A 26648-nucleotide genomic window follows, 5' to 3' on the forward strand; every position below is an offset into this window, starting at 1 on the left:
ATGGAAAGCATATTTATACTGTAGAATGATTTGAAGTGTATTTGAACTTGATGTTTACAAATGAAGACAAATCTTTTTTAGACATTTTTATAAAGGGCTTCTGGCTTGATTGTTTGTGTCAGTGTTAATATAGAAATGTGACATGAATGAGATTTCATGCGAAATGTGAATCAAAGGGCATGCTACTGATGTTTACATAAGCTACAATCTTTTATAGTTTACGTTACTACTACGTGTTTTAAACATGTTTTACCTCTGCTATTTTGATATTGTGAATTTTGTCATTTATGAAAATAAAAGGCTTTAAATATATACACAGAGAAGTCTTTTAAATGGCATTATGACACAAAGAGCCCTAGAAATGGGATTGAAAAATTCTGTATTATGAATGTAATTATTTATTTAACATCAAATGTTTTTAACATATTACTGCAGTCACAATTTTTAAAAGCCAATGAGATGATTATAGTGGCGATTTTACCACAGTTAACTGGGCTTACCTTACCTATAGTAAATTTGCCGTAAAATTTCTGTCATCTGGTTGTGTCTTTTTGCTTTAATGAACAATTTAGAGCTTTACAAAAATGTATAAAACTGACGCCAGATTAAAGAAATAGTTCACCCAAAACAGAACATTTGCTGAAATTGTACTCACCCTCAGGTCATCCAAGATATAGTTGAGTTTGTTTTTTCATCAGAACAGATTTGGAGAAATGTAGCATTAGATCACTTGCTAACCAATGGATCCTCTGCAGTGAATGGGTGCCGTCAGAATGAGAGTCTAAACAGCTGATTAAAACATCACAATAATCCACATCACGCCAGTCCAACAATTAACACCTTGTGAAGTGAAAAGCTGCATGTTTGTAAGAAACAAATCCATCATTAAGGCGTTTTAACTTTAAACCATTACTTCTGGCTCAAGATAAGTCCATAAAAGTAACACTACCTCCAGTAAAAAATCCATTTCCTGTCATCCTCTCAAATCAAAATCCACAAACATATTTGTTTCTGTTTGAAAACGGTATTGATTTTTTTTCCCAATTCAGATGAGATTACTTTTTCACTGCGGAAAGCAATATTAAGGACTTGTATTTCAGCTGGAAGCAAGAGTTTAAAGCTAAAATATCTTTATGATGGAATTTGTTTCAAACATTCACCCCATGTTAATTGATGGACTGGATTATTGTGATGTTTTTATCAGCCGTTTTGACTCTCATTCTGACGGCACCCATTCACTGCAGAGGATCCATGGGGAGCAAGTGATGCGATGCTAAATTTCTCCAAATTTGTTCTGATGAACTGTTTCTTTAAGTTTAATCGCTTGAATAAACAAACAAAAAACAGTCGATTATCATACCTACTTAATAATATGTAAAACCCAAGTTTTACGTGTTGAAAAGCAGGTATAAGAAGACAAAAAACACTTAATCTCTGTTATCAGACATCATGTAATGGTGCAACTGTACATTACATTCAATGACGTAACATACTGTCACACTTCCCTTTATATAACATTACAAACAGGAACATTTTATGCATGGTAAACAAGTTTTATCTGATTCAAGTGGACCTGAAAACCTTCATCTTTCAGCTGGGTCTCCATTCAGTAGATCTGAAAGTGTGCTGACGTTGTGCCATCCTTCCAGTTGCGTGGAGTTTCGACCACAGTTGAACGACACAACGGACATGTTCTCTCCCGGTCAAACCACAGGCATAAACACTCCTCACAGAACACATGCTGCAGAAAGACACATTTACACACAGCAACTCCTTCAATACTGCTGAAAGTTACTCGTGAAGTTGAGCGTGTGCAAATCTGTGGTGGAATTATTACTAGAATTCCATTTGTGTTATTTAATAGTTTTGAACGGCTTATGTTAGTGGAATCAAATCAATATGTCAGCTAAATAACTACGGTGACTGTCCTCATTAAAATCTGGGTCATTGTGGTCTGAGGTTGATGTGCTGAATCACATCCTGTTTTATTTCAAAGTTTAAAGGTCTTGTACCTGACAGAGCAGTGCGATTGGCTCTCTGAAATCAGCTTGGCAGATCGCACACACATCCCCGGCCTCACTGCACTGCTGAGCACTGGCTCTCGTACCGTAACTCTGTGAAACACATGCATGTATCATAAAGGATGCATTTATTTGTACAGTAAAATTGTGAAATATTATTACCATTTAAAAGAACTGTTTTCTTTTTGAATATATTTTAAAATGCAATTTATTCCTATGACGCAAAGCTGAATTTTCAGTATCATTACTCCAGTCTTCAGTGACACATGATCCTTCACACTCTCTCTCTCTTACACACACACACACATTATATATGTATATATATTCTTTATTTACCATGCTGTCATTCTTAACGTATTTTATAGGAAATGAACAGCGACACAGTAAGTGAAAAGTGCTGTCAGGTACAGACTCAAATCATCGCTGCTGCATAGTTGCATTTTTCAGTTGCTAAATATGTTAATGTAGTGATTACGTCCATTTCTGGCGCTATGGCATTTCTGATGTTAAGAGTGTCTCAAATAAGATCGGTCACAAACATGATCCCTGCATGATCTAATGTGTAGCGTCTTATTAACTCTCCGTCATGCATTGTGTGCAACATATTTATTCTCCCGCTTCATGTTTCATCCATTTTCTCCACTACTCTTAAGCCTCTTAAAAGTCCTTGTTTGTACTCCTAACAATTTTGGACCTTAAGACCTCTTTTAAGGGTAAAGATGCTTTCTGAATTACTTTTTTCTTTACTAGGATCTTTTCTTTAATTTTAAGAGGAAACACCCACATTTCTAAGAATTTTCTTAGAATATTGTTCCTAGGAGCAACTCTTAGCACTAAGATTTTTCATGAATATGGGCCCTGGAGCTGATATGACATATCAAATTGGCATTTGGAAAATGTTTGACTGGTGCTACCAATAAGGAGATCTTGATGAAAGTGAAGGAGGCCATCATTAAGTTGAAAAAACAACAAATCTACAAGAGCGATAACTAAAACCTTGGTTGGCTACATTCTTAAGAAGAAAGCAAGCACTGGTTAGCTCAACAACATCAAAAGGCCTGGAAGACCACTAAAGTGGTTGATCACAGAATCCTTTCCTTGGTGAAGAAAAACTCCTTCATAACAGTCAAGAATACTCTGGAGGAGGTAGGCACATCATTGTCTAAATCTACAATCAAGAGACACCTTCATGAATGTAAATACAGAGGGTTTACAACAAGGTGCAAACCACTGGTAACATTCAAGAACAGCAAAGCAAGATTAGACTTTGCCAGAAAACATCTAAAAAAGCCTTCCATGTTCTTTGGACTGATGAAACCAAGATTAACTTGTACCAAACTGATGGGAAGAATATACACAGAGCTGTAGTTCACTGACAAGCTACACAATATCGCGTTCATTATCGAAGGCGATTCATATTGCGTAGCTTGTCAGTGATCTACGGCTCTGTGTATTAAATGCCACTCCATCTGAAAGCAGGTGATGGAGATTTACCGCTAATCACGGAACCGGCTTTACTGACGAGATGCGCATGATCATCGCATTCGATATATCACCCACCCTTAGCTAAAAGTCTGCACTTCAATCACATCTTGCTTGTTTTATTTAAAATCCATTGCAGTGGTGTATAAAGACAAAAGCAGAAAACCTCAGTCAGTGTCCGAATGCTTCCCGCATATAAACAATGGTGGCCAAAATTATTAGAACACCTGACAGATCTGAAAATATTAACACTTTTTTGCCTTCAAAGCATGATTTCATTTCATACTGTTCATGAAACATGCAGATAGTTGCTCTGAGCACAACAAATATCAGATGAAGTGAATTGTACTTTTTTTTTTATCCACTTTTAACTTTAATATTTGGTATGTCCACCTTTTGCAGCGATTACAGCAGCACATTTCTCTGGCATAGTGTCAATATATTTCCTGAGAACGTCAACACTAATGTTATCCCATGCTTTCTGCAACTCAAGCCAAAGGCTTTCCTTTGAATATACAACAGATCTGTCCAGTTTATTTTCCAACTCGCCCCAATTTTGCTTGATGGGGTTGAGGTCTGGACTTTGAGGGGGACAATCCATCATTTTCAATGTTCCAGCAGATTCCTTCCATCGCAGGTAGTTCTGCAATAGTTCGTTTTATGGGTATTGTAATGGCCAATTCAACAAAAACAACTGACAACCTCTTAAATATGCCAAATGTGCTTATAATTTTGGCTACCACTGTATATATATATATATATATATATATATATATATATATATATATATATATATATATATATATATATATATATATCTCCTAGGAGAACACAGCACTCACCTGTGAGCTACAGAGAATGACGAATGCTTTCCGAATGCCAGATATTCTTCCACACAAATCAAATGACTGGAACAGAACAAAATAGCCAATTTAACGCCACACACAAAAGATTACCTGAACAATGAGCTCTGAAAAAGACATTTTGAAAGGCTCTGAAGTGCAACGCCACATGAAATTTATCTTGCGTTCATAAAGGCACTTTTTGAAAAGGTGTAAAAAGAATTCATTAAAAAAAAACCTAATCATTAAATGGAAGAGATACAATCAGATAGGCTACCTTACAAAGACTGTAGATGATAATCAGTGTTGCCCCCAGGAAGTAGCTGCTGGATGGATCTTCACCCATGATGAACTTATACCACAGCTGGATGGGAACCAAAGCTCTGAAGAGTTGACTCAGCTCCTCTATGAGCAGATAAAACTTCCCCTGCAAATTCACACACAGATAAAGATCTACATCCAAACCTCTCAAATTAACCGTTGATCAAGGCTCAGAGGCTCCAGCCTGATATGAAAGAGTTCTTCTGCAGTGGAAGAGCAGCTCAGACATCAGACGTTCTCCTCAAAGGTTAAAAAGGTTCAAATCAACCAAAAGAGCCATTATAAAGATTATTTCTATAATTACCATCACTAATCATTGTGAAGTGAAAGGCTATTCTATTTCTGGTTCAGCAAACCAGAAACATTGTCATTAACAATCAGAACTATCAATACCAGATCTGTTCAATAATTAAATAATAATTATTGTTCCAATAATACATGTATTATTATTATTATTACTAGTATTTTTATTATCCAAAAAAGTTTATTAATTCATACAGGTGGCTCGCCATAATTAAAAATTAGTCATCTGAAACAATACACTTAATTCTACAAAAAAAAAACATAATTCTTGAGGTTTGTGGGCTAAATACGCTACCAGTCAAAAGTTTTTGAACGGTAAGATTTGTATTGTCTTTTTAAAGAATTCTCTTCTGCTCACCAAGCCTGCATTTCACAAAATACAGCAATAGCAGTAATACTGTAAAATATATTTTTTTACTATTTAAAATAACTTCTTTATTTGAATATATTTTAAAATGTAATTTATTCCTGTGATTCAAAGCTGAATTTTCAGCATCATTACGCCAGTCTTCAGTGTCACATGATCCTTCACAAATCTTTCTAATATGCTGATTTGCTGTCACATTTGCACACCTGCTTTGGCTGATCATGTGACATAAATATGAGACAAAAACTCATACAGGGGCATTTTTGCCCTATATCTTGAATAACTGCATTTATGGAGTTGTTACCGTGCATCATATTTGTCAACAGTCAACAGTATGAAATGTAAGATGATGTACAGGTTTGGGGGCGGGGCCAGTGTGTTAAATAATTTAATCGCGTAATTTTTTTCATATTAAGTTAAAGCGTTAAACTGACAGCCCTAATATACATATATGTATAATATTACACACATACATACATATATCAGATAAATGCTGTTCTTCTCAACTTTCTAGTCTTCAAAGAAACATGAAAAAATTATACTCTGCCGTTTTCAACATAATAGCAATAAATATTTTTTTGAGCAGCAAATCAGAATATTAGAATGATTTCTGAAGGAAAATGTGACTGGAGTAACGATACTAACAATTCAGCTTTTAAATCAGGAATAAATTAGATTTTAAAACATATTCAAAAAGAAAACAAGTTATTTTAAACAGTAAAAATATTTAAGAATTTGACTGTTTTTGCTGTACTTTGGATCAAATAAATGCAGGCTTGGAGAGCAGAAGAGACTTCTTTAAAAAAAAAACATTAAAAATCTTACAGACTAGTAGTGTATATGTTTTAATATAACTCTAATTCTAATTATTATTATTATTATCCATTAAATCTGTATAAGATAAAACAGCTAGCATTACAATAATAATAATTTAATTTAATTATTACTACCATTACTATTATTACATCCACTGAATGTTTATCAGACAAAACAGCTAGCACTATAATAATTTTAAATGACTATTTTCCAGAAAATGTTTATTAAATCATACAGACAAATCATAATTAATCTGAAACACTATACTTGTTATACAATCTATCATAATCATGAAGTTTGTGGAATAAATGTGTTTTGAGCACTGTATAAAACAGCTATCATAATAATACAATACAAATGATAATATTCATTATTATTAGCTACATGTTTCTAAAATCAAATCATCTCATTTTACTATGATGTTTGTAAGACTTCCAGCTATGGCGGCCAACTGTTTAACAATATCTTTACAAACTGAGCGATACTCAAGCGCCGGCATGAGATGACAGCACTGCAACAATCCACACATCCTTCCTGTAGCTACATTTGAACAAGATCCCAGTCTCATCTCATCTGTTCGTTCATTAACTGTGAACATATTACCCTCAAGCTTTAAAGATGCTGTGACATGGAGGGGGGTGTTCTTCTACCGAAATATGGCCACAGTCCAGCGCTCTGCGCTCTCCTGGCAATTTCACCGCATGGCAAACAAAACTGGCAGAAACGCAGTACACCTGCTACCCACATAAAATATAACAAGCCCACCCTTCCCAAACCCTAATCAGAACATTAGAAAAGTAGCAGGATAACTGTAAAACTCATCTAATTTCAGTGTCAAAGTGCAACACTCGATGCTTTCACGCAGAGCTACGTCATGCAGAGAACAACACAAAACTAGAAGGCTTCAAATACATAACCAACAATGCTTCTTGCTTGAAGCACAAAGAAAATATCAAGACATAAACAGGCCCCAAAAAATGCACCAGATATTTAAAATTCATTGCCAAACGCTCCCTCTTTTTTAACAGTCATCTAAAATTATATTTCAGAATATTCTATTCTAGGCTTCTTTAGTTGGGTTTGGCTCCTCTGCAGACGCCACAATGACCTGTAACTGTCATATTCTGCTTTTGCTGTCTCAGAGTCGAGTGTGGCTCATATGAAGTGGGTTTTGAACAAAAAGCATAAAATCAGCTCTGAAAACACTGATCATGTAGGAACCAATAACTTTGAAACTTGAAATAGTGATTACGCCAAAAAATATCTCCTGTGATGATAAACAGTAAAGAGCTATATAATCCATCACAGGGAGCAGACAATTATTAAAAAACTACTCAGGCAGAGCATTTATTGTGTTATGATATTAATAGCTATTTATAAACAATAATGGATGTGAATTTAAAATTAAATCTATAATTGTTTACATTTATGATTTATTTTGATTAATTAAAAAAATCTTTAGCTTGGTAAAGATGAAATAAGTGGGAAAAAACCCTAAACTGTTGCAAGGATGACATCAATCACCTAGCAACTACTCAGAGCACCCTAGCAACCAATGAAAAAACAGGCAAGGACAATCTTTTTTTTTTTTTTTTTTTTTAAATGCACAACAGTGCACTAAACAGATTTTATAGAAGAAATGTTGTTTTTTTATATATTAGGATTTTTTGATAGAAATATATACATCACATTTTCCACAAAAATAATAAGCAGCACAACAGTTTTCAGCATCGATAATAATATGAACAATTTATGAAGGATCCTGTGACACTGAAAATTCAGCTTTGATCACAGGAATAAATAACATTTTAAAATATATTAATAACATTTTACAATATTTCCGTCTTTATAGTATTTTTGATCAATTTTTTCAGTGGAAAGATTATGATCACCAAGGCTGCAATGCATTGGTGATCATAAGAGACGTCTTTTAAAAACACTGAAAAATCTTTCCGACCCCAAATTTTAAACGGTAGTGTATGAATAATAAATAAAGTGTATTATTATTATTATTATTCACAAAGGTCTGTGTATCTTAGTTTGGTCAGTTCTAGTTAATAACTAATCCTGGTTCTACAATCATCATGTGAAACTCCAGATGAATGTCTTAAATCGTAATCACCCACATCAAGTGCTGACGGCCTGACACTAGTCACAGCACAGAATGCATAATGACTTGTTGGACTCCACCTGACAGCGATTAATCACCCTGTTGGGGAGCTTGCTAGCTGACTGACAGAGATCTGTAACCTCCGAACGCAAGCAATTCATCTTAGCCAGAGTCCCTGCAGCCCTGTGCTCGCTCACACTTAGCGATTAGACAAACTGGAGCTGGAATCCATCCAACAACTGAAAAGTTGGGCCAACTGCATCATGGGGGAGCAGCACATTTCCTCTTAGTCTTAACAGCCGTGTCCATGATTTCAAAACAACAATGAAGAAAACAATTATCGAACGCACGAGGAGGTCCTTAGGGTGGGAAATGGTTTAATTTATCAAAAGGCAACATAAGTTTTAAAACTTTTTTTGCATCTGTTTCTCAAACGGGAGGCTTGGGTTTGAATCTGATACTTATTCCCAGCTCTTGTCTCCATCAGTTTCAGGTCGTCACGATAGATTTATAATATAATAATGTATATATAATATAATAATGTATATATGGGTGTGTGTGTGTATAGATATTTCACTAAGCAAAATAAAAATTAAATGCAACTAAATTGAAAAAAAAAAGTTTAAAATAAAATGATTAAAACTTAAAATGTGCTTTGACAGTAAGTGAAAAAGAGTGAAAGAAATATGAAATGGTGTCTTGAAAGTTTCAGAATTATGACCTTTTAATGTTTACATAAGAAGTCGCTCACCAAGGCTGCATTTATTTGATCAAAAATACAGTAAAAACAGTAATAGTGAAAATAACTTCTCTATTTTAATGTATTTTAAAATGTAACTTGTTTTGTAATATTGTGAAATATTACTACAATTGAAAACAACGGTTTTCTTTTTTAATGTATTTTAAAATGTAATTTATTTCTGTGATACAAAGCTGAATTTTTAGCATCATTACTAAGTTTTCAGTGTCAAAGGATGATTCAGAAATCATTCAAATATGTTGATTTGCTGCTTAAGAAACAATTATTCTTATTATAGTGTTATTCTTATAACTATTGTTGAAAACAGTTGTGCTGCTCAAAATTTTTATGGAAAGCATGATACATTTTTTTCAGGATTCTTTTTTTTTTATTGTAAAATGAATGCCTTCACTTGGTCATTTTTGATCAATTTAATGCATCTTTACTAAATAAAAGCATTCATTTCTTTCAAATACAAATTCTTTCTTACTAAGCCCAAACATTTGAATGGTAGTATATCAACAAATATTCTTGCATACCAGATATAAGCATCACGTTATTAAAAACAGTAACTGGACTGTTCTGCCAACAGTAAGTTCAAATAAAATAAATGATCATGTGCCTATATTGGCAGTAGTCAACAAGGCAGTTCACTAGGTTTCTCAGTCCTCATATCCGTGTGCACTGAAGTGTTATGGACAGTATGAGTTCATACTGACATGCACAGGCTTGCTGCTGCGATTATGCAAGAGATTATACCGACATGTATGGATGCACGTGTATGTGTTGTGTCTTTGTAGCTGTGGTGATGCTGGGCTTGGAAAGTCAGCGGAAAGCCTGACACATTGACCATGACATCATTGCCTGAAAGTGTGCCACCTGGGCATGATACAAGAGGTGGAAAGTGTGTGTTTGGTTTCAGGGGGTGGGTATGGAGAAAGTGTGTGTTTGGGTCAAACAAATGGTACAGAGCGGGTTGCATACGTTTGATTCTGTAATATTACAGAGCGTTATGTGTTTACAGAGCGGCTCCTGCTGTAATAGACCCATGCTGTCACTCCAATGAATATATGTGTGTGTGTGTGTGTGTGTTCCTCAGAGAGGTGACCTCATCCTAGCCCCAGTGGGCCAATGAGCTCACATACTGCCTTCCAAGCAGCCAACCACGCAAGGCATGGTGACACGGCACACTATTTTGTTGTTTTTTCCCCCTTATTAGGTTGAACTTGCCAGTTGCACCCAGTTTAAACTGGTGCCTTGGAGCTGACTGAAGCTCCCTGGGATTTCCTCTCTGATCACAATCTCTCATCATGCTAAAACATGAAGACTATAGTGACGCCATACATGAACCTGCATGTTTTAGGCAGTTTTATTTGCATTAGGATTGATTTGAAGCCCATTAGGCCATTAAAAATAATGCATTACAAACAGAAATTACATGAATAGGTTCCACAAAACTAAAAGTTTTTGCAGTAGTCTGTATCTGTATATAATCAACAAACCATTTCTGCATTTTATCACAAGACTATTGTGGAAAGACTAAAACATATCGACCACTTCTCTAAATATTGTTATGAGCATCAGACTGAACACTGTCGAAAATTATTTTTAAAACAAAAATTATTGGGAGTATGCTTTACAAGAAAGTACTATTTCAGTCTTCCTATTTCAAATTTGCACGTTATTATTTATGAAATTTATTAGCGATTTCTAAGTGAAAATTATTTCACAGTAAATCCTACATAAAATTACCATCAGTTGACCAATATGCAAGTGATATTTACTGTAGGACTGTGCTTTCTGATATGGTACACTAAAGCAATAATAATATAAAACATGGAAGGTTGTCGTCTTACCCTGGACTTGAAAGCGAGGATCATTTTAGGCAGGAACAGTATGAGGCATTTGAGCTCGATGGTGAAATATTTCAGCACAAAATCGGTTATTCCAACAGCCCAGATCAGGTCAAAGAAATCAAAACTGTTGATGTTTGGCTTTGCAAAAATAAGGCTGGGGGAAAATGTATTATTTATTTTATTACAATCATTTATAACAATATAATTTAAATACAAAATGATATAAATGAAATAATAACAAAAAACAACTAAAAATTAAAACAAGAGATGATTTAAGATATGATTCAAATGGGAATAATGATAAATGATGGGGAAACTAAATACTCACAAATGCTGATAAACACAAACATAAAATGAGAGATCACTCTGCAAAATGACAACATGGAGTAAATGAAATTCTTCAAATGAATAAGGCAAAACAACAACAACAATGTCCTTAGAGAACATAAACCAGATGGATGTTTGATACATAAAATCAGTTATGATGGTGAGTCTGAGACGAATGAATGAGACTGTACCTGCTGTGAAGTTCCTCTGCACTGAACGTGTAATACACATACACAATGTTGCCAGCGAGAAAGATCATAATCCAGAGAGTGGTAAACACAGACCTCTCCTCCTGAAAATACATCCATGCACAATGAGACACATACAGCATGTACCAAACAGAACAACTGCTCCTTATGAATTTATACAGTTTCAGGTCAGTAAGATTTTTTTTAAGAAATTAATACTTTTATTCAGCAAGGACATAATAAACTGATCAAAAGTGACAATAAAAACATTTAAAATGTTACAAAATAAATGCTGTCCTTCTGAACTTGTATTGATCAAAGAAGCCTGAAAAAAATGCATCACAGCTTCAGTGTTTTCAACATCGCTAATATCAAATGTATTTCGAGGACCAAATCAGCTAGAATGATTTCTGAAGGATCATGTGACACTGAAGACTGGAGTAATGATGCTGAAAATTCAGCTTTGCATCACAGGAATAAATTACATTTTAAAATATTTTCAAACAGAAAACAGATATATTAAATTGTAAAAAAATATTTCATAATATTACTGTTTTTACTGTATTTTTTGATCAAATACATTTTGTCTTGGTTGTGCATAAGAAACTTATTTTAAGAACAGAAAAGAATCTTACCGAATCTAAATGTTTAAACGGTAGTGCTGGGCAACGAGTTATTGCGATTAATCGCATCTAAAATAAAAGTTTTTGTTTATATAATATATGTGTACGGTGTATAATTTTTATGCATATATAAAAGACACACACATACAGTATAAGACACACACATACAGTATATATTTTGAAAACATAAAATTTTTCTTAAATATATACATGCATGGGTGTGTATTTATATATACACATAATATATATACACAGCACACACACATATATTATGTACTCAAAAACTTTTATTTTGGGTGCGATTAATTGTTACCCAGCACTATTAAACGGTAGTATACAGTGCTGCTGGAAAGTTTGTGAACCCTTTAGAATTTTCTATATTTCTGCATAAATATGACCCAAAATATAATCAGATTTTCGCACAATCCTGAAAGTAGATAAAGAGAACCAAATCAAACAAATGTGACAAAAATATTTTCTTTGTCATTTATTTATTCAGGAAAATGATCCAATATTGCATATCTGTGAGTGGCAAAAGTATGTGTGAATCTCTTGGATTTAAAGGTGAAATTAGAGTCCATCTGTGCAGAGGTGTTTTCAGTCAGTGCAATGACTATCAAATGTCAGTACGTGACCTGTTTTATTCAAAGAACAGGGATCTATCGAAGTTTGATCATGTTTGTGGAAGTGAATCATGTCACGAACAAAGGAGATTACTGAAGACCTCGGAAAAAGAGTTGATGTTGCTCATCAGGCTAGAAAAGTTTACAAAACCCTCTCTAAAGAGTTTGGACATCACAAATCCACAGTCAGACAGATTGTGTACAAATGGAGGAAATTCAAGACCACTGTTACCTCCACCCGAGAAGCGGTCGAAAGTTACCAGGGTAATTTCTAAGCAACTAAAGGCCTTTCTCACATTTGCTAATGTTAATGTTCATGAGCCCACTATCAGGAGAACACCGAGCAATCATGGTGTGCATCGCAGAGTTGCAAGAAGAAAGCCACTGTTCTCCAAAAAGAAAAATGCTTGCTAAAGATCATGTGGACAAGCCAGAGGACTATTGGAGAAAGGGTTAATGGATGGATGAAACCAAAATAGAACGTATTGGTTTAAATGAGAAGCTGCTATCTTCGGAGAAAAGAACACACTGCATTCCATCTTAAGAAACTTATCCCATCTGTGAAACATGGTGGTGGTGGTAGTATCATGGCTTGGGCCTGTTTTGCTGCATCTTGATGGAACAATGAATTCTGAATTATACCAGCAAATTCTAAAGGAAAACGTCAGGACATCTGTTTAAGAACAGAGTCTCAAGAGAACGTGGGTCATGCAGCAAGACAACAACCTCAATCCAATTAAAATGTTGTGGAAAGACCTAAGCAAGATGTTCATAGGAGGAAACCCACCAACATCAGAGTTTAAGTGGTTCTGCACTAAGGAATGGGCTAAAACTCCTACATGTTATTGTGCAGGACTGGCCAGCATTTACAAGAAACTTTACCTTCAGTTACTGCAGCAAAAGGGGGTCACACCAGATACTGAAAGCAAAGATTCACATACTTTTACAATGCACAGAACACTGGATCATTTTTCTCAATAAATAAATGACAAAGAAAATATTTTTCTCTCACTTCTTTGATTCGGTTCTCTTTGTCTACTTTCAGGACTTATATGAAAATCTGATGATGTTTTGGGTCATATTTATACAGAAATATAGAAAATTCTAAAGGGTTCACAAACTTTCAAGCAGCACTGTATATGTCTTGCTTGAGGTCAAATGCAAATGTTTCGTAGTGCATAAGGGTAAATGCAGGACCCGATATAGTTAATAATTTAATTATAGTATACACCAATGAACTGAAAAGAATCTCACCCGCAATGCCACCTGATGCTTCAGCGTTGAGTTAGCAAAGGCAAATGTGCTGATCATTCCAATGCAAACGGCAATTCCTGAGAAACACAAAGATAATCATATTTCAGCACACAGCATTTCACATATCTCCTAAAAAGACTCTGAACAGTAACATTATTATAATATCCATTCCAACATCATGAAAACATCAGTGGCTTTGCATTGCATATCACTCATACAGAAAAAAAAAAACAATTTCAGTGTTAACAGCTGTGATTTTGACTCGTGCATTCAACAACAAAGGCTGCTGATAATATATTAAACATACCTAGCTTGTGCTGAAAGCAGACTTTAGCGAGAAGAATGAGGATAAAAGGGAATCCCCTCTGAAGCCATGTGACCACAGCCTTGAGCTCAGAGAGAGCAGGAGCTGGTGTAGAGGCATCATCACCTAGAAACAGGAAGTTATGGGAGACGTTTCAGGCTTTATTGCTAAATACCACTGCGTTTAAGACAAATTTAACTAGCAACATGATTTCTGATCCACATTGTAGCTTAATAATAGGGGGAATAATGGGGCGGGGGGGAGGGAAGTCTGGTTAGAGAGATGGACTCATAATCCAAAGGCTGTGGGTTCGAGTCTCAGGTCAGGCAGGAATTGTAGGTGGGGGGAGTGAATGTCCAGCGCTCTCTCCACCTTCAATACCACAACTGAGGTGCCCTTGAGCAAGGCACCAAACCCCCAACTGCTCCCCAGGCGCCGCAGCATAAATGATTGCCCACTGCTCTGGGTTTGTGTTCACGGTGTGTGTGTGTGCACTTAGGATGGGTTAAATGCAGAGCACAAATTCCGAGTATGGGTAACCATAATTGGCCACGTCATGTCACTTTCACTTTCATTTTTTAATATTCACACTGGAGCTGTGTGAAGTCCCCTCCTGCTTCAAACGCTCCACCATCGTCCCTGTACCCAAGAAACCAAAAATCACAGGACTCAATGACTACAGACCTGTTGCTTTAATGTCTGGGGTCATGAAGTCATTTGAGAGGCTCGTGTTGGCTCACCTGAAGGACTTTACTGGTCCCTTGCTGGACCCCCTGCAGTTTGCTTACCGAGCAAACAGGTCTGTGGATGATGCAGTCAATATGGGACTGCACTTCATCCTCCAACATCTGGACAAACCAGGGACTTATGCAAGGATCCTGTTTGTGGACTTCAGCTCCGCCTTCAACACCATCATCCTGGACAACCTTCAGAATAAACTGACACAGCTCTCCGTCCCCACCTCCGTCTGTCAGTGGATCACCAGTTTCCTGACAGGCAGACAGCAGCTAGTGAGGCTGGGAAAACTCCCATCCAACACCCGCACCATTAGCACTGGAGCTCCTCAGGGCTGCGTTCTCTCCCCACTGCTCTTCTCCCTCTACACCAACGACTGCACATCTAAAGACCCCTCTGTCAAACTTCTGAAGTTTGCAGATGACACTACAGTCATCGGCCTCATCCAGGACGGTTGGGTAGGTAACATCATCACAGACCCTTCTCACCCTGGACACGGCAGACGCTACAGATCTCTGTGCATTAGAACATCTAGGCATAAAAACATTTTTTTCCCCCATGCCATCTCCAGCCTAAACAACTAAGGGAAAGGGAAGTGGTGTGTGGCCAAGTATGGTGACCCATACTCGGAATTTGTGCTCTGCATTTAACCCATTCAAGTGTACACACAGTAGTGAACATACACCCGGAGCAGTGGGCAGCCAATGCTGCAGCGCCCGGGGAGCAGTTGGGGGTTCGGTGCCTTGCTCAAGGGTCTCACCTCAGTCGTGAGGGTGGAGAGAGTGTTGGTTATTCACTCCCCCCACCTACAATCCCTGCCGGACCTGAGACTCAAAGCCCCGACCTTTGGGTTACAAGTCCGACTCTCTATTCATTAGGCCACGACTGCCCATTTTTTTTGTGTAATTCTAACACAGGAATTATTACCTGTGTCCTGTAATTCATGCCTGTGACATTGACTCTCTCCCTAGTACTTTGTAAATATATATACATATTTTTCTAAACAGCTGTATATATAGAGTAAATGGCATTTTGATGGTAGAACAGGATTATTATAGTTAACTAAAACTAAAATTAAAACAAACTAAAAAATTGTTATTTGAAATAAAATAAACATTTACTGAAAATTCAGCTTTGCATCACAGAAATAAATTACAATTTACAATTACTCTTTTTGCGTTGTCTGTTTTTAAAAAATAAAATCATATAAGAGCCTAAGAGACTTCTTTCAAAAACATTAAAAGTCTATCGTAGTGTAAATTATAGTGGTAGTGTACGCATCATTACATTATATTTGATCATGTTTTCACTGGTTTTGTAAACACAGAAGCTCTTACCTCCATCATCTCTGCTCCCGTGTCTCTCAGCAGAGGTGGCTGCATGCAGGAGAGAAGAGCGGTGCTGGCCGGAGTGATGATGATGATGGTGATGATGATGGTGCTGAGGAGGGCGAGGGAGATAAGGTGGGTTCTCCGTCCTGTGAGAGCCTTCATCCCTCGATGAAGATGCCATCTGAATAAAGACGTCCGGTGGAGAACCCAGAACCAGCCCCGCAGCCTGGAAGGGAGCTGAGGACACGTTCCCAGCAGAGACGCCCACCAGACCAGAGAAGAGCTGCTGGGGCGACGTAGGAGAGTCTGGCTTCAGACAGTCAAACACTCCTCCTTCATCAAGACTGCTCTCTGAACCGAGAGTTTGACTCCTGTTCCTGCAAAAAGACAAGAGAGCAGGCTGCATTTACACTGCAAGACCTAATGGCACAGGTCTGATATTCTGACATATATTCAGCAGGATCAATATTACAGAGGTTTTTTTTTTGAGTGCTGGGCTTCCAATACAGCTCATAACTACATAACATCAACGTGATTACAAGAAAGTGTTATTCTAATAAATAATTTTATAAAGATAATTGGACAAAATAAACAAAACTGATAACTGGAAACCAACAAAATACTGTTTCAACATTGATAGTAAATGTTTCTTGAGCTGTGAATCAGCATATGAGAATGAATTCTGAAGGATAGAGTTCAAACAGAAAACAGTTTTAATGTTTTTACTGTATTTTTGATCTCATACAGTAAATGCAGCCTTGGTGAGCATGTCTTTCAAAAACATGAAAAATCTTAATTATTTCAAATGTTTGAGCAACTAAGGTAACATAATATTAATCAATCTAATTTCTTACTTCCCATGTGTACTTGCCTAGCAAGGTTGTCCCATGCATTCAGTAATTTTACCTCAGTCTGTTTGTCATGTTACAGCGATTTAACTGGTGAAGCTGGTTCAGATTAGAAAGCCTGGTGGGACGACCAACATTAAAACCAAATGCTGGTGACCAGATAAATCATTCTTTTCAGTAGGACGGGAATGAAATTAAAATGTAAACATGTTTAGACTGGATGAGTAAATGAGTAACCTTTCTGGCGGCATGCCCTCAGTGTTGCTGCTGTGGCGTCTCTGCATGGCACCCACTTTATCACCAGGAGCCCCAAAACTGAAACACAGAATTATGAAAAATGTTGTAAAAACTTCAGCCAATCAAAGCAAATGTACATAAGGCAATAAAAATGTAATTGTGCAAAATGACATTGTATGGAATTACACAGCACAACAGGATATTGTGACAGCAATAAAAGCAATAGGAAATGTTTAGATTATGAAATTGTTGGAGACATATATGTATGTGTTCATGTGACTTCATCTCTTCTGTGGAACACAAAAAGAGAAGTTTACCAGCCACTATAATGAGCTACTTTCTTCCACACAATGAAACGGTGACAAGGGGTTTTCATACTCCCTAAACACTATTTTTAAAAAAGTAGTGGTCCATACTGCTTTGTGGGTGTATTCCTAGTCTTCCGAAGCCACATGATATCTCAACAGCCTGAAATTATGTTATTCGCTGAAAAGTCAAAGTCACCTTTCTCTTTCACTTAATGGAAAAAAGCAGCTTAGACATACAACTATGAGCAACTCCTATTCTGTCCCACAGAACAAAGTAAATCATAATCATTTCAAAAGACACAAGTGAGTAAATGATAACTAATTTGATCAGTGGGTGTAAGAAAGACATGACATAAATGTGTCTATGTATGAATGCAAGTAGGCTATGTGTATAGATAAATAGATACCAAATTACTGTATTTTAAAATATAAACATTTACCATGGTAACTGTTTATAACAGGATAGATAGATAGATAGATAGATAGATAGATAGATAGATAGATAGATAGATAGGAGATTTTACTGTGATAATTACAGTTTCACAGATTTATTTTCTTTGTTGGTAATTGTTTATGACAGCGGTGAAGTAATAATAACTATGGCAACTATATTATTGTAGGACAAAATAATATTTCTACATTATTGGAACAAGTCATGAATGAACATGAGCCTTTGAATGTTGTATTGTGCTTTTTTCCGATTTAAACGCCCATCTAAAGTCTTGGAAACGAGCAGAATTCTCTTACCTTCATCATAGCTTACAACTGAATCTTTAAGCGCTGTTTTTCGCGATATTGTTTAACACACACACCTCAAAAATGTCCAAGCATCACTCAACGATGCAGGCTGTCGAGCGGATATGAATCCGTTTGTTTCCGGAAGTACACAAGGTGGCCAGCCAATCACGACGCGTCGTTGCTCCGCATTTCCGCGTGGAGAAAGCTGTTGTTGTGCAGCTTGATTTCTGCAACACTTATTATTTTAACAGTTTCTAAACCGATAATCTCATAATACACCTGTGATCGCGAACATTAGAATCGATTAACTGGATTGACGCCATTTGAATCGATTTGACTGGTTTTGTTTGTTTTTGCAGCTCTGTCAGTATAAGACATATCAATGTGTAATCTTCATTCTAAGCATTTCATGCATAAAATGGGTTAAATGTTTATAGAACTCACTGTTTGACATCTAGCGACGGCAATCGATCTCTATCGGATAACGGTGTCATATACGTATTCTCCAGCCAGTGTCAGTGATGCAAGAGATGCTGTGTTAGGTGAATCAGCTGCATCTCTCTGTCTGAGATCACCAGTGCTGTTTATTTAGCTCCATCGCATCTACCTGGACCTGGTGCACATCCAGAAGAACGCCTCCATGGTGTTCCGCCGGCTCTTGCGCAAGCGGTGGGTTCTGGGGGTCGTGTTCGGATTGTCGCTCATCTATTTTCTCACCAGCACCCTCAAACAGGTTTGTAGTGATGCTGTTGATGCTGCTGACTTTTTTTTTTTTTAAACAAGTCTCTTATGCTCACCAAGGGTGCATTTATTTAATAAATAATACAGTAATATACTATGAAAATTCCTAATAACTGTTTTTTTATTGCAATATTTTACAATGTAATTTCTGTGATGCAAAGCTGAATTTGCAGCATCATTACTCCAGTCTTCGGTGTCACGTGATCCTTCAGAAATCGTGCTAATATACTGATTTGCTGCTTAGATATTATTGATGATAAATTATAAAAAGATATTCTTATTATCATCAAACAGATTTTGCTGCATTATATTTTTTGGAATCTTATTTCATTCATTTTTGTGGATTTCCATTTTTCAGGATTATTTGATGAATGGAAGGTTTGGAAAAACAGCATTTATTTGCAATCTTTTGTAACATTATACAGGTACATCTCAAAAAAATTTGAATATCATGAAAAAGGTCAATATTTTTTGTGACTCATTTCAGAAAGTGAAACCCATATATTATATAGATTCATTACACACAGAGTGAAATATTTCAAGCCTTTATTTCTTGAAATTTTGATGATTATGGCTTACAGATAATGAAAACCAAAAATTAGAATAATACATAAGATCAATAAAAAAAAAGATGTTTTAAACAGAAATGTCAGGCTTCTGAAAAGTATGTTCATGGTTGGGCCTCCTTTTGCATGAATTACTGCATCAATGCGGCGTGGCGTGGAGGCAATCAGCCTTTGGCACTGCTCAGGTGTAATGGAAGGTGGTGATGGCGCAGTGGATAAGACACATGCCTTTGGTGTGAGAGACCCGGGTTCGAATCCACTGTGAGACACCAATGTGTCCTTGAGCAAGACACTTAACCCCTAGTTTCTCCAGAGGCGTGCGACCTCTGACATATATAGCAATTGTAAGTCGCTTTGGATAAAAGCGTCAGCTAAATGAATAAATGTAAATGTAAATGTAAGCCCAGGTTGCTTTGATAGCGGCCTTCAGGTCATCTGCATTGTTGGGTCTGGTGTCTCTCCTCTTCTTCTTGACAATACCCTATAGATTCTCTATGAGGTTCAGGTCAGGTGAGTTTGCTGGCCAATCAGGCACAGTAACACCATGGTCATTGAACCAGCTTTTGCTACCTCTGGCAGTATGGGCAGGTGCCAAGTCCTGCTGGAAAATGAAATCAGCATCTCCATAAAGCTTGTCAGCAGAAGGAAGCATGAAGTGCTCTAAAATTTCCTGGTAGATGGCTGCGTTGACTGTGGACTTCAGAAAACACAGTGGACCAACACCAGCAGATGACATGGCAGCCCAAATCATCACTGACTGTGGAAACTTCACACTGGACTTCAAGCAACATGGATTCTATTCCACTCTTCCTCCAGACTCTGGGACCTTGATTTTCAAATGAAATGCAAAATTTACTTTCATCTGAAAAGAGGACTTTGGACCACTGAGCAACAGTCCAGTTCTTTTTCTCCACAGCCCAGGTAAGGCGCTTCTGACGTTGTCTCAGGTTCAGAAGTGGCTTGGTAGCCCTTTTCCTGAAGACGTCTGAGCGTGGTGAATCTTGATGCACTGACTCCAGCTTCAGTCCACTCCTTGTGAAGCTCTCCCAAGTGTTTGAATCGGCTTTGCTTGACAGTATTCTCAAGCTTGCGTTGTTGCTTGTGCACCTTTTCCTACCCAAATTCTTCCTTCCAGTCAACTTTGCATTTAATATGCTTTGATACAGCACTACTTGAACAGCCACCCCTTTCAGTAATGACCCGCTGTGACTTACCTTCTTTGTGGAGGGCGTCAATGTTCGTCTTCTGGATCATTGCCGAGTCAGCAGTCTTCCCCATTATTGTGGTTTCAAAGAACAAGAGATACCCAGGATTTATACTGTAGGGATGGTCATTAATTGAAACTCAAATGTAAATATTCTAATATTTTGAGATACTGATTTTTTACTTTCATGAGCTGTAAGCTCTAATCATCAAAATTAAAAAAAATTTTTTTAAATGTTTTACTTTAAATGTAATGAATCTAAAATATATTTATTAAATTAAACATATAGAAATATATATAAAAATATATTTCACTTTTTGAAATAAGTTACAAGAAAAAATTAACTTCTTCACAATATTCAAATTTTTTGAGATGTACCTGTATTTACATTTATGAATTTAGCAGACGCTTTTATCCAAAGCGACTTACATTGCATTCAAGTTACAGTTTTTACATTTTATCAGCTCGTAATAAAACTCTAATGAATATGGTGCTATATTGTGCATGATTTGTTCCCTTCCCACCAGGCTTCTTAACTAGCTTGATCCGCAATGGATTCTTGCACAGCTTAACACCACACCTGAGCGTATAATGGCAAAGGAATGATATTTTTTTATGTGACACATTGTGCACAGGAGGAGCGAACCATCCGTGATCGGACCCTCTTGGAGGTGAGGGACTCGGATCATCACATCCAGTGGAAGGTCAAGTTCATCCTGGGTAACAGCAGCAGGCAGATCTCACAGTGCAGAAACTCCATTCAGGGAAAGAGCCTTCTCACGGATGAACTGGGTAAGTGATGGGGATAAACTCTTCAATATACAGTAGTCAACATTTGAAGTGGATCAAAAAAGTTAATCAAAGTTGTCCTAAGACTTGAACACAGTTAGGTTTTAGGACAACTTTGATGAAAGGTTTTGATCCACTTCAAATGTTGACAAGTATATATCAGATAAAATATACATTAACAAACCCCTCTGTAAAAACTTTCAGAATATAGATATGTATAAAACCGTAAAGTTTGGTGTACTGTATGAAAGTGCTGCTGAAGTGGAAATGTCTTGCTCAGTGCATGAGAGAAAATAGCCTTTAAAGATGTGTATTGTAATTGAAATCTACACATGCGTGTAATAAAATTAGATTAAGAACTTAAATGTGCACTTTAGCTGTTTTCTTTCCACTATTTAAAAGAAAACACAAGTTATGGAAGCCAAATAGTCTAAAATCTCAAAATTGACATGCAATTTCTAACCACACAATGCTTTTTGTGTATTCACATGTAACCAGTGTTCACTTTTCTTTCTCTTCAGGTTATGTGTGCGAGAGGAAGGATTTACTGGTGAATGGATGTTGTAACGTTAATGCTCCCAGCTCAAGCCAGTATGTCTGTAAAAGCTGTCTGGCCAATGGCTGCTGTAGCGTCTATGAGTACTGTGTTTCCTGCTGCCTCCAACCAGATAAGGTACTTCAAACAGCATATCTTTATTTTATTGTTATTACACAACTGTTTGAATTTCTTTTAAAAAAAAGTCTGTCAATCACAGTAAATCCAAATAAGCTGGCAAAACATTTCTATAGTTTAAGTAAAAAATGTGAGGTTTTGAGTTTGTTGTACTTGTGTTTTAATTTCTCTTAACTTGAAATATTTTCGAGTACACTGTTAACCCTAATAAGTTATCTGAACTCAAATTTACATGAAATTTCTAAATAAATAATTACATCAAATTAAATTTAAAGGTGGGGTATGTCATTTTTCAAAAACGCTTTAGAAAAATTGAGTCAGGCCGAGTACCAAAACAAACTAGTAGCCAATCAGCAGTAAGGGGCGTGTCTGCTCATGATGTGGAGGAGAGAGCATTCAGTGCACAGGACAGACATTAGCCGAGCCGAGTGAAAGAAAGATAAAGATGGCGGATAAAAAACAAAAGAGGAAAACCTCTGAGGAATGATAAGGCAAGAAGTAGGACCCGTGTAAATATCGGATCAGCTTTCCAGCGCTGGAGAGAACTCAAGGAGCGGAAGGCCTGCGATCGGACGCCGAGGTTGCTTTGGTTCTTCTCCATAGGTGAGTAACACCGTGTCTACAACGGACGCAGGGCGACGCAACAGCTAAAGTTTGCCTACACTGGACGCGATAAAGCGACTGTTGAAAATCATTTGAAATTTGTGTCAGCACGTCATAAATAGAACGCGGCAGCAGTTTTCTGTCTGGGATTTGTCGCGCCGTACAGCATCCAGTGTAGACAGCATCACTGATTATAATGACTTCTATAGTATTTTGTCACGCAACTCACATGGTGTAACATTGGTTTTGCTTTGTTTCACATAACGAATCGTTGCCTGGTGGGACGGAGCTATCAAAATAAGGGCGAGACCCTTTTGGGGTAGGGGCGTGTTTGTTTTGGTGATTTCAAATATCAACACTGGCTTCCAGAAATCACTTACCCCACCTTTATGTTTCTCTAAATTAAAAGAAACATGTTGAATAAACTCAAACCAATGAAACAATTCAGGATACCTAAAATGTGTTAGTTTCATAAACTCAAAAGAAAAAGAAAGTTATGAATAATCAAGGTTAATTTGTGTAATTTAAGTTTGTCCTACCCAAACCATTGATTTTTTGTTTGTTTGTCCGTTCATTTATATAGCACAGTTTAATACAACTCATGTTGCCCAAAGTGCTCCACAATCACAAGCTAAGAAACACAAGAAGATAGCAAAAATATACACACCCACATCGCATAAACATTAACCCATTTTTAGCTCCTCTTTAAGTCCTAAGGTATTTTTTGAGCTTTAGAGATTACAGTGATGGATGACTAGAATGTTTTTACTAGAATGATTGTAGTCAAGGTCCAAAATGAACTTGATGTCAGGAGAAGTAAGAAAATTTGGTATATGTACGTATATATATATATATATATATATATATATATATATATATATATATGTATGTATGTATATATGTATGTATGTATGTATGTATGTATGTATGTATGTATATATGTATGTATGTATGTATGTATGTATATATATATGTATGTATGTATATATATATATATATATGTATATATTACCATTGTCACATATACATACATATATACACAAGTTCCGGTGACAATGGAATTATTTACAATTTTTTCCATCTTCCACTTCACACAGGTCACTATTTAATTTGCAATTTCATACAGCATTCAGTCTTTCGGTAAAATGCCACTTCAAAAAAATATTGCAACTCATTGTGGTTTGTATTTTCCGTTTAGTGAGCAAAATAGCAGAAATGTGTTGCGACATGTTCTGGAGAAAAGATCAGTTTTCTCCTCTTTATAATTTTATAACACTTTAGTTTAGGGACCGATTCTCATTAAGTAGTTGCTTATTAGCATGCATATTACTAGCTTATTGGCTTTTTATTATTACTTATAAAGCACATATTAATGCCTTATTCTGCATGACCATATTTTAGAGCCCTTAATCCTACACATAACTAAATGTAATATAGTCAAGTTGCAGTTATATATATTTACATATATAGACACACACACATACGGCCATACTTTCATTAGGGGATTTTTGCCAGTCCTATTTACTTGACACAAGCGAATTTGACTACGTGAGTGCAGCTGAAATTATGTAAATCTGTAAAAGTCTGTGATTGACAACACTGCTATAAATGAATGTTGCATTTATATGTTGATGACACTATTCTGACAACAACATAAAAAGTGCGTCACCTAACTGGGAAACAAAATTAGGCCACTTTCATTGGAAACTCCCCTCTGACATGAACTCTCTCCTGCTGTCTTCCCATCAGCAACCTCTTTTGGAGCGTTTTCTAAACCGAGCAGCAGAAGGGTTCCAGAACCTCTTCACCGCCGTGGAAGATCATTTCGAGTTGTGTCTTGCCAAGTGTCGTACTTCCTCACAGGTGAGCGTCTTACGCTCTGAACCTTTCAGCTTCAGCTTGTTTGTGGCGTTCCAAACTACATGAAAAGCATGAAAATAGTTTGCTTAAACTTAAGTATTTCACGTTGATGGATGTTGACCATGCCACTCAGTCAAAGCTGTTCACCGTGTCATGTTTTAGCAGGCAGAAGTAAATCACACTTGCGTTGTCTTGTTTCAGAGCGTCCAACATGAAAACACCTACAGAAACCCACAGGCGAAGTACTGCTATGGCGAGAGTCCACCAGAACTGCTGCCTATATGACTCTGTTTGCCAGCGATCCGGCTTTGAATAATGAAGGAGATTTCTTGTAGGTCTTCTCAGGGACCCCGATGGACCAATAAATGAACAGTAATCTGAGTGCACAATCATATAGACTTGAAAGACACTTCATAAGTGCGTAGTATCCGTTTTTACCTCATCAGGGGCGAACATCTGGTCAAAGACTCCGCCCATTTCTTTTTTTACGCTTGTCATGCTAAGATTAGGCCACTTTTTTGGTAACTGGCTAATTTTATATTTGGGTGGGATTCCAGAAGGAGTCATTGTGTTGTTGCTTCATGCTAAAAACACTCATGGAAACTCATGGAAACACATGGAAAGCACCTCAGACGATTTGACAGCACCCCTCACACCCAGGGTCTGTGTGAACTCAGATTTATGTGTGCGAGCTGCATGTCAACTACTATATGTTTAATTTAATAAAGTAAATGTGATTTTCTGTAGCTTTACAATTAAGGATGTTTCTGTTATTCCAGACTTCTCTAATTATACTCAGCATTTTGGATTAAATACAAGGTCATTTGTGGCATAATAGGTACACACATGGGTCTTAAAAAGTTTTAATTTGCTCTTCCACTAATTAAACCATCTTAAATGGGATCAGGAAGCCAATGTATTACATGTCTGTATTCTTGTCTTGTTTTCCAATACAAATATATAAATATTCTTAAACCAGGATATAATTACATGAGATGCAAAATGAAGATCTGGAGTGTTTTTGAGTTTATTCTTAAAAATGAATTAAATTTATTTGACCAAGCAGATATTTAATATTTTACAGATAATACACTTCATTTTGCTAAATTTGTCAGAAAACATAATTCATAAGTCATGTTTGCATCTATCTTGAGATTTTTAGACATTTGCACTGGAAAGTAAGACGAAATACAGAGGAAGAACATTGCTTTGTAAACCCATTAAATTGATAAAAAAATGACATTTTGCATAGAGAAGATTCTAATGATATACTGGTGACAAATAACTATACGTTCATTCATTTAAAACAGCAGTCCCAACACAAGATTGAAACATTACAGCAACCACGTTTTTCAGTAATAAATGACATTATGCCACAAATTTTACATGCATTTCTAGAATTGTTTTTTTTACAGGATTTATATGTTTTTTTTTTGTTTTTTTTTTTCCTTCAAATTTACTTAGGCTTAAGGTCATTTGTGCTCTCTTGAAGGGAATTGATATTTGGCCTAATGTGAGATTTTACAGGAAATTAATTTTATTATGATAGCGAAAGTATAAATTCACTAAACGGTCCATTGCTCACTTATCACTGTCAAGTTTCAGTTCCAATTTAAGAGATGACCCATAACTCTTTAACGGGAGGGGGATCTTTGTTGGCACATCTTAAAATATGAATGTAGAAATAAGGAAATACATCATCATTTGGCTTACGTCACATCAGAACGAATGCTACCATATTTGGCTTTATGCTTAACGCCCTTTGAATTAGATGATTAGATGCCTACTAAATTTCTTTCAGAACAAGAATAAGCACGGTTAAAGTTTCTTTTACTCTTT

The 26648-nt window shown here is 36.5% G+C and overlaps 2 protein-coding genes across 3 annotated transcripts; one reads left to right on the plus strand and one right to left on the minus strand.

Annotated features, from left to right (window-relative positions):
• Positions 1-379: 379 nt before the first annotated feature.
• Positions 380-18522, minus strand: LOC306870647 (E3 ubiquitin-protein ligase RNFT2-like). 2 transcript variants are annotated; one of them, XM_079418040.1, is made up of 11 exons: positions 18448-18522; positions 17328-17405; positions 16249-16619; positions 14180-14302; positions 13873-13949; positions 11376-11476; positions 10858-11011; positions 4623-4772; positions 4346-4411; positions 2013-2114; positions 380-1741 (listed from the first exon to the last, which is right to left on the minus strand). In XM_079418040.1, exons 2-11 carry the CDS (start codon positions 17372-17374, stop codon positions 1607-1609), a joined length of 1326 nt encoding a protein of 441 aa, XP_079274166.1. In that variant the 5' UTR covers positions 17375-17405; positions 18448-18522; the 3' UTR covers positions 380-1606. The 2 variants fall into 2 exon arrangements, with proteins under 2 accessions (XP_079274166.1, XP_079274165.1); XM_079418039.1 differs by having other exon boundaries at positions 18383-18512.
• Positions 18520-26192, plus strand: LOC306870649 (SREBP regulating gene protein). The gene is made up of 5 exons (XM_079418043.1): positions 18520-19106; positions 21520-21676; positions 22195-22346; positions 24699-24812; positions 25011-26192. Exons 1-5 carry the CDS (start codon positions 19014-19016, stop codon positions 25092-25094), a joined length of 600 nt encoding a protein of 199 aa, XP_079274169.1. The 5' UTR covers positions 18520-19013; the 3' UTR covers positions 25095-26192.
• The last annotated feature ends 456 nt before the right edge of the window (positions 26193-26648 follow it).

This window comes from Barbus barbus (genome assembly GCF_936440315.1).
Source record: "Barbus barbus genome assembly, chromosome: 6".
In the NCBI taxonomy this organism is placed as follows: Eukaryota; Metazoa; Chordata; class Actinopteri; order Cypriniformes; family Cyprinidae; genus Barbus; species Barbus barbus.